This window comes from Oryza glaberrima, chromosome 3 (genome assembly GCF_000147395.1).
Source record: "Oryza glaberrima chromosome 3, OglaRS2, whole genome shotgun sequence".
Classification (NCBI taxonomy): Eukaryota; Viridiplantae; Streptophyta; class Magnoliopsida; order Poales; family Poaceae; genus Oryza; species Oryza glaberrima.
Window position 1 is genome coordinate 21178722 of NC_068328.1, and position 9027 is coordinate 21187748.

Consider the following 9027-nt stretch of genomic DNA (forward strand, 5'->3'; position numbering starts at 1 on the left):
GATGCGCGCGAGAGAGAGGAGAAGCGTTGGTGGGGAAAAAAAGTCATCGGTGGGCTATGGAGAGAGGAGGGTAGTATAGGAAAATACCCACCGTGGGCTTTTTGGTTGGGACACCCATTGTGAGCTTGAGTGCCTTCACCCAGTTTTCTTATATTTTGAGGAGCCCATCCAGAGGTATCTCTCATTGTGAGCTGAGTTTCCCTACGAGTGTCCTCAATTAGTGAGGACACTCTTGGAATAGCTCACATTGTAGATGCCCTTACAGTAATATGTTGTGTCTAACTCATACGACTTCCCATTATCTGTGTTCGATCCGGTGACATTGAGGGAGAAAACCTATCATTTTCCGCGCGCACGCTTCTAAATATCCAAAAATTATGTCACATCAAATATTTGGACATATGCATGGAGCATTAAATGTGGACAAAAAAATCCAATTTCACAGTTTGCATGTAAAATGCGAGACAAATCTTTTGAGCCTAATTATACCATGATTTGGTAACGTGGTGCTACAGTAAACATTTGCTAATGACGGATTAATTAGGCTATTCGTCTCGCAGTTTACCGGCGGAATTTATAATTTGATTTGTTATTAGACTATGTTTAATACTTCAAATGTGTATCCGTATACGTCAAAGTTTTTACACCTAAACAATTAAACACGGCCAGAGTGTCAAACTTTACTAGAAGCAGCTGTGCAGTGGCTATGGTAGAAATTATATGTTGCTACTGTAGCTACTAACTGCCATCTAGTCATACCGAACACGAATCACGTGTACACTTTTTAACCGTTAAAAGATAAATATATTTTATAGAAATATACTAAAACTAGTTGGGTGCCCGTGCATTGCAACGGGAAAATATGTATCATTTGAAACATACAATCTATGCCATATAGAAATATGCACAAATCAATGAGGAATCATTTCCTTGATCTGAACAAAACGAAATTGTAACGAATCTGATTCATTTGCCAAGTTATTATGCTATATATTAAGAAGTAAAACTTGTAGATCTTCGAATTCAGCAAAGAGGAATATGGACATGTGCACCCACGTCAATTCTATGCTTTTTTATATAAACATGGTTTAATCACATTCCGTAGCACACAAAGAAAAATAGTATGTATGCAGATCAAAAGGATTGTGTGAAAAATGAGAAAAGGAGAGGCTACAGAACATGGGTACTAACAATTAACTGATGAAGCATGAATTTGCGATATTTTCAAACCATGCCAAAATGTTACCATGCATTTCTTCAATCACCAAATCCGCATACAGAGCTAGAATGAGCATCTCTGAACAAATATAATTTTCATCAAGGAAATTCGAGTTCAACAATCAGATAATTCTAATTACAAACTAAGAGAGATAACAAAGAATGATTTCTATATCAGTCTATCTTTCTCAAACACGATAAAATGCCCAAACATAGATAAAATAATGAAAACAAATCCATTTAGTTGTTCTCATGCCCAAGGTGCATGCAAAGTTTTATATGGGCATGGTATCTTAAATAAAGTTTTTAAGGGGTTATTGACCAAATGGAAGGACTACTGAACAAAAGGACAATATTAGGTACCTCAAATGATGTGTACCGTCAGAACATTTAAAACAAACTTGCATGGATTCAAAACCTTAAGCTGCTTTTCATCTGGCAAAATAACTGGAATATTCATAAATGAACAGCAACAAACTGAATTTCACGATCTTAGAGGACACAAATAATTGAAGGTGTAAAGTATTCAGTTAAAAATATATTGTGCTGAAAGGTTGAAGCCTTCTTTTTTCAGAGCAATACATGCTTAAAACATGACAATTCAAGAGCAAATGACATCCGATGACTTTGGTTCTAATTTAAGCAGTTACTGATTCTGTTTGAATGAGCTGAACAATCTACTACAGACTCTGGTGCATAAATCATGTAAATGTGCACGTGAAACCCACGTCAATAATAAGATAAAACAGAGAATAAGCACATAATATTTTCACGTCTCTAATAAGATGAAACAGAAAATAAGCTCCTATACAACAATTTAATAATTCCACGTCTCTAATAAGATAAAACAGATAATAAGCTCCCATACAATAATTTAATGACCATACAATACTTTGTATAGATAATCTTTCCGATAGAAAGAGCACTGCTACAGACCAAAGGATGAACTGCCCCAAACGGGCATAGCATGAGTACAGCAGACCCATTACATATAACGTTAAATAACAAATACATAAATGACCGTCTTCCTATTTTACTGCCAAATGATGCCTTAGAAGGCTCATAGATGGAGGAAGGGTTATATAGGCCTCAGTCCTCAGAAGTACCTTTCCATGAACCCGAGTTAAATATAATAGAGGTGACCAACATCAGTTAAAAGAAACACATGTAGTAGAGAGAATAAACTTTATGCAATGTAAATTATGAACTAATGCTCACGGAATCAGTGTCAGCTAAAAAAATGTGTGGTTATGTATTAATGTGATCTAAATTAGAGTTCGTAAGTACTGCAGCCTATTCTCTGCAACGTTAAATGGATACGGAAATTGATGGGGCAAGGCAAACCGGCAAAGTGTTCTCTCGTACTGCATTCCAGATAATCAAATGTGCAGTAAACTATAGTTTACAGCGATATGCAATAATATTAACAACCTTCCTTTTCTATACTCATTAAGCTTAATTGAAGGAAATGATTCTGCCAAGATGCATTGATAGCAGTAAGATGACTGCATTGGTAAGGAAGATAATATACAGGTAAAGAAACTAACCGTGTGAGCATAGATGATGCAATTTACTCCATGACTGAATCAGGGAGTAGTGTATTTTCTGCTCGCATATTGACTAAATTTCATTGAGTGGAGGTCTTCTCTCACATTTATAGAATTAAGGTGTGGTTTATCATCATGAATTCAGGTGTGGTTTATCACCATGAATTCCCATCAGCAATTGCGCTGATCATCAGAACTTAACATGAGACACTTACCATGAGGAAGTATATATATAATCACATCCAAAATTTTATGTCTAATGTGAGCACCTAGCCAGTAAAACAACTACCAGGATCATGACCAAACAGTATGTTAATACCATAGGAGAAGTCGTTATAGTGATGAGTGTGCACCACATGTAAATGCGGCATCACAGATAAATAAATTGACAGACACAACATAGATCAACGATATTTCCATTGCATGTTAAAAAATTGATATCGCAGAAATTAATCAAGTAAAAACAGGACAAACAGAAGAAACTGGTCTTACTTTCACAGTAGGGAAGAGTACCCGGGTGATGAAGGAACCTGACGTCCTGAAGAAGAGTGAGCTTGTGTCCAGTGGTAAGATTTCACTTCAGATCTACACCGTTTGTGAGATAATAATTTAAATACCATGGGTAGGTACAGGATCAATACTCTTTTTTCGCTGGTAGTACTCTCGCATCTTTTGAAGCCTAGCTTCCTTGTCGCCAGCACTAAGAGCAGCATACCGCTCCCTAGCACGCTTACGCGTAAATTAAATCGGAGTTAAATTAGTGATGCCGCCAAGTGTACCTGCAGAAACTTGTACAGAAATCATTTCACAACATAGCAACAGTACGAAGCAGCGAGACGAAAAGGGAGAAAACAGATAATGTCCACAAATCAGATACACATTGTAGATATACCTTCAACAGGAAACTGTTTCTTTTACTTAAAACGAAATTGTCTAACAGGAAACTGTTTCTTTTACTTAAAACGAAATTGTCTACGTGATACTTTCACATACATTTTGATTACAGCTCGAACAAAGCAGTACAGTGCTAAAATCACTTTGAAAAGTGAATTGGTTTCTGGACATTTGCTCAACATATTTATGAACTTTAGTTGATTTGTAACTTTTCTAGATGGGGGATGTCTAGCAATCGAATGCCATATAAGAAATTTTGTTTACCTTTTGTAGATGGGAATGTCCCTCAGTGATGGAGGGGAGACGGGCGAGTACTGCATCCACCTGCCGACAGCATCCAGCGACGATCGGAGGACTGGCGGCCAGCTTCCGGTGCGGCGCGAAAGGGACCGTGGTGGAGATCGACGGAGAGGAGCGGATCCAGTTGCGAGATGTGGCGTAGGCGACGGACTTTTGGCGTGGACGTGGGCTGCGCACGGGGAAGCGGAGTCGACGACGAAGGCCGCCGCGGGATGGGGGTGGTGGTCTAGTGGGAGGCCGGGATGTGGGGGTTTGATGCAGCCGGCCTGCGGAGGTGAGGTCGATGATGAATCCGGCTTGTAGACCTGGGAGGTCGTGGGCTTGTGGGGCGTGGATTCCACGGTGATTTGGGGACGTGGGATCGGCGATGGGAGAGGAGCGAGGCGGCGCGGTGGTTGGGCGGGGTGGGGAAGTGGCGTGGTGAGGACTTCCGGCGGCAGGGATCGGTCGAGGGTGCGCCTACGTGATGAGGCAGGAGGAGACGGCGGCGATGGGGGCGTCGGCGGTGGAGGCGTGGTGCGGCGACTGGGGAGGAGGATGGGGCGTTGGTGGCGGTGGCGCTGGCAGTGGGGGCGCCGCGGGAGGAGCCACCTGATGACGACAACCTGGAGCCGATGGCGACGCGGAGGAGTAGGCATCGACGGCGGGGGGAGCCGGGGAGGAGGAGTAGGCGTTGGCGGCGGGGAGGAGGAGGAGGAGTCGGCCCGGCGGGGGGATCTGAAGCGGACTCGACGGCGGGGGATTCGGCATCGGTTGCGGGTGGGTGGTGGATTCGGCGTCGGTGGTGGGTGGACGGAGGAGTAGGTGTTGGTGGCGGTGGCGGTGGCGTTGGCGGCGGGTGATGGGGAGGAGGAGGACGCGGCGGTGGACAGGACGGCGTGACTGGCGTTGGGGGCAGTGTCTAGGGTTTCGGAGTCCGCCGCAAGGAGTCCTCCCTGCGCCAGCGATGGTTTGACGGAGGCGGTGGCGGCGGCGAGGCGAGCAGTGGGGGAGGGAGCTGGTGGAGGACGGCGGGGAGGAGCGAAGGCGGCGGCGGCACGGGACGGTTAGGGGACGGCGATGGAGCCGTCGGCGACGTGGTGGAGGAGGACGGCGATGGCGGCGGGGAGGATCGAAGGCGACGGTGGCACAGGACGGTTAGGGTACGGCGATGTAGCCGGCGGATGCGGGCATGCGGGAGCGATGGAGCGGTGGATGCAGGAGGGATAAGGTGCACCGTTGGATTTAGCAATCCGACGGCTCACATTCCGCGTGTCTGCCAGAGTTGGAGTCACCGCCACCACTATTTTAAAGTAGTAGAGATTATTTGAAAAATCGTATTAATATTTTTAAAATTTTTAAGATATAATACTTAATTAATGATGAACTAATTCACCATGTTGCTATATTTGCCGGGAGTGAAGATTTCTGAACCTATACCTTCGAATGCACCCAAGCAGTGTTGTGTACCGGCGGTGTAGTCGGCTGTAAATACGGCACAATAGCAAAATCGTTCTGTTAATGTGACAAGGGCTACTATTATTATTCATTAGTATTTATGAACGTCAAAATTCCATTTTTAACGATTAATCGGCCACTTTTTTTAATAATCCGGGTAATCATTTGCATATTGCACTTGACGATCTTTTAGAGTAACAAATTTATTTTTTTACGATCTTGTTTTGTTTAGTGTTGTTTAGTACTACCTCCATTTTTAATGGCAAATTTTGCTACAGGACATCGCGACTTCGTGGAATTAGCTCCAGGACACCTCACGAAGTGAGTTTTGGGGAAGACACATTCTCAAAACATGGCTATTTGTCGTAGGACACCGCGCCCATTTGTTTGGTATATTCGTGCTGACTAGGCTTGAGCAGGCCCACATTTTTACGTGACCGGGCCAAATTGCCCTACCGCATATTCTTTAGGCCCACACAGATTACTATAAAAAAAAGAATATTGGGTTGTACTCTAGCTCCACACAGTTAGTGGGAAGCAACCAAGTCAGCTCCATGGCTGCCGCCGCCCACCTGGATAGGCTTCCTCGGCCGCCTCAGCTTCCGCTGCAGCGCCACCGCCGTCGCCTCCTTTGACCACGCGCAGGACGACGAGCTGCATGTCCTCCACACCCTCCAAGCCCACATCGCCAACCGCCTTGCTGCGGTTGTTAACAACCAAATTTGGTAACATCAGCGTCGAAGAGAAGATTAGATCGAAGCAAAGTCGGAAGCGGAGATCGAGTTTGAAAACAAGGCAGGAATCGGCTGAAGTCCAGATCGGCTACGATAAGATCGGCTGGGTCTGAGTCAGGTTAGGTAAGCCGATGTGGTCGATTCCGACAATACGACTTGTACACGGCATCAGGTTCAAGTTAATGTACTTCAAGATGATTGCCACGCATGGATAGAGTCCTGGGAAGGCAATTGTATCTATTAATTAGGATATTTTATGTAAATTCCTTATAGATAAATGTGGGCAAAAGTCTGCCGCAAAGACTTATGATATCTTAGAGTTTGTTAGAGATAATGGTCGTGTCTGGTATGGGCATATCTTATAATCCTCGGGTATAAGTAGACCCCGAGCCCTATGTAATTTTTAACGATAGACGTTCAACATAATTTCGGCGCATCGCCACCCTTTTTACTTCAGTTTTGTTTTGACGAGTTCTTGCTTTCGGGTTGAGCTGCATCGATTTCGATCTTCAACAAGAGGTAAAATTCATTATGATGGATTGCGTTCTTAGGATTAGCGCTTCCATCTTTATGATACTCTAATCCTGTTTATGTAATTCGTCGAGTTATCATATGTCTTACATAATCTCTAGCAATATCATCATCTAACCTGCCATCGGTTAGTATCTGTTAATAGAGGGTAGCCGATTAGGTTAAATATTAATATTGATCTAGATTATATGAGACATCTACCATTCTATGAAACTTCTAGCGACTTGATTGTCTAGATATCGTTCTTCTTTTCATACTTAATGCTGCATCAGTTGAGTTTGATCTAATAAGTCGTGCTTAGAATATCGATCTCTAGCCTGCCCTCTAGTTGCCGATTAGAATAGCATCGGAGTTTCAGCCGATCGTATCTGATTTAACTTCATTTGTTATATATGCCTTATTGATATGTTAAATCTGCCCTTTATGTTAAGATATTGCTGTATCTAAGTATGTTAGGCTTTTGCTCAATATATTATACTTGCTTTAATATCTTGATATAGAGTAGTATCGGAGTATTAGCCGATACATGCTAGATCTATCTGATCGGCTATGCTATAAACATATATACTCTTGTTATTGACATATATTTCGATCTAAGTGATTTATACTGTCTCGGCATGATGACCGATCTATCCCAATCACTTGATTTAAGTATACATCGATATGAGGAGTATATATTGTTAATATCTACAGCCAATCGAGTAGATTTAGTCCTTCTTTACTTATTCATGACTGCCGATCGATGAACAGATGACATCGGCTCAAAGATAAATGATATGTCATCGGCATCTAGCCGATCGGCTATCATTTATGGATTTAACTACGGTTTCTTTGCTTCTATTTCTTGTTGATTACATGATCAAATCAACTGGCACGCTAATACATCCGAAGGCGAGCTTTGGACCTACACTGGAGTTAAGCAGATCTCCTAGGCCACGTGTTTTCTGTCAACAGCGGTCTCCCATCAGCCACCGCTCCTCTCCCTCGCCTTCCTCTCCAAGCTGCTCGACGTGGTGCTCTCCTCATCCGACGCCTTTCGCGACATCCTTGGCATCGGCCCCGTCGCCGCGCGCTCTGCAGGCCGCCTGCCTCACCGGTGACCTCCTCGACCACACCGTTAAGACACTCGACATACTTAAAGCCGTCTCCCTAATGCTCGCTTCGCTCCGGGGCTCGCACCGCGCCATGCTCACCGCCATGTCGTGCCTCCTCGCCCCGTCGCTACACCACGCCCACTTTGGCCGCGCGCGCCAGGCCATCTCCAGGCAATTCCCCGATGCCGCCAAGCTCGCTGCTGCGCCAGGCTGTCCTTCAGCGTCTCCAGGAACAGGTCCTCCGGCCGCCACGTCCACGCCATGGCGGCGCACTTCGCACCGCCGCCACAGTAGTCGCCCACGTTTGCCTCCCCCGGCGCAGGTTGCGGGCTGGGGCTGGCGCTCTACACCATGAGCTCGGTGCTTGTCCGCTGAAGCATCTAGGCCCCCGGTGTTAATTTTGGTAATTGTTGGCGATATGGCATGAGGCCCTTCGACCAAACCTGCTGAAAGCATGCACCCGATGAGGATTCAAGCCCGAGACGTCAAGGTTAGTCAAGGCGAACCCTCCCCATGTCGAAGACTATGGAGCAAGGACGATGAGAGGCAGGGAATCGCAGTCGAGCTGGAGGCCTCCTGGACGAAGGGCACAAGGCGAAGAGCGTACGCCGAAGAGGGACGACTTCGCCGTAGCAGGTTCGGCCCCGGGAAGGCCGAAGAAGCTATCCTGGCCCATCAAGCCCAGGGGTTAATTGGGTCGACTATAACCAGTCGGCCCGCTAAGGGCCCATGAACCTCAATTACGCTATGTACCCATGTAAATGTCCCTTTCATAAGGGCAACCATGTAAATTCCCCTGCATAACCAAAGCCCTAGTAGTAAGACCTGTAATGGGGGCTATAAATAGCCCCATAGGGCCATGTAATAGGGGGGATCCAAGAAAAATTCTCTAATCAATACACTTTACTTTTTCTCAACCACTGTTGAGTAACCACGTCTTTCGACGTATGCAGTTGTCGTTTCGACAACAGCTGGTGCTGACTGTGGGGACCTCCGAGCGAAACCATTGAGAGCGAATGCCACCGAAGAAGGTCGTAAAGGAGAAGGTTACAAGGCGAAAAGAAAGCGACGCCGGGGCGGATATGGCCGCCGAAGAGGGAGCAGAGCCTTCGGCGCCTGTCGCTGAAGATGGAGGAGCGCCATCTGCTTCCGCACCTGCGCCATCACAACCGCCTTCGGCCCTTGCTACCTCTGTGCAGGTGCCGAACGCGGCTGACATGGCGAAGGCGGCTGCGGCAACGAGGGCACTCCAGACCAGGGCGGAGATCCTTT

At 45.7% G+C, this 9027-nt stretch overlaps 1 protein-coding gene and 1 pseudogene across 2 annotated transcripts; one reads left to right on the plus strand and one right to left on the minus strand.

The window, feature by feature from the left end:
* Positions 1-1924: 1924 nt before the first annotated feature.
* On the minus strand, positions 1925-5137 carry LOC127766953 (leucine-rich repeat extensin-like protein 3). Of its 2 annotated transcripts, none has more exons than XM_052292135.1 (2): positions 3924-5137; positions 1925-3350 (listed from the first exon to the last, which is right to left on the minus strand). In XM_052292135.1, the coding sequence occupies exons 1-2, from the start codon at positions 4595-4597 to the stop codon at positions 3260-3262; spliced, it is 765 nt and encodes a 254-aa protein (XP_052148095.1). In that variant the 5' UTR covers positions 4598-5137; the 3' UTR covers positions 1925-3259. The 2 variants fall into 2 exon arrangements, with proteins under 2 accessions (XP_052148095.1, XP_052148096.1); XM_052292136.1 differs by having other exon boundaries at positions 1925-3544.
* Positions 5019-8130, plus strand: LOC127766320 (uncharacterized; annotated as a pseudogene).
* The last annotated feature ends 897 nt before the right edge of the window (positions 8131-9027 follow it).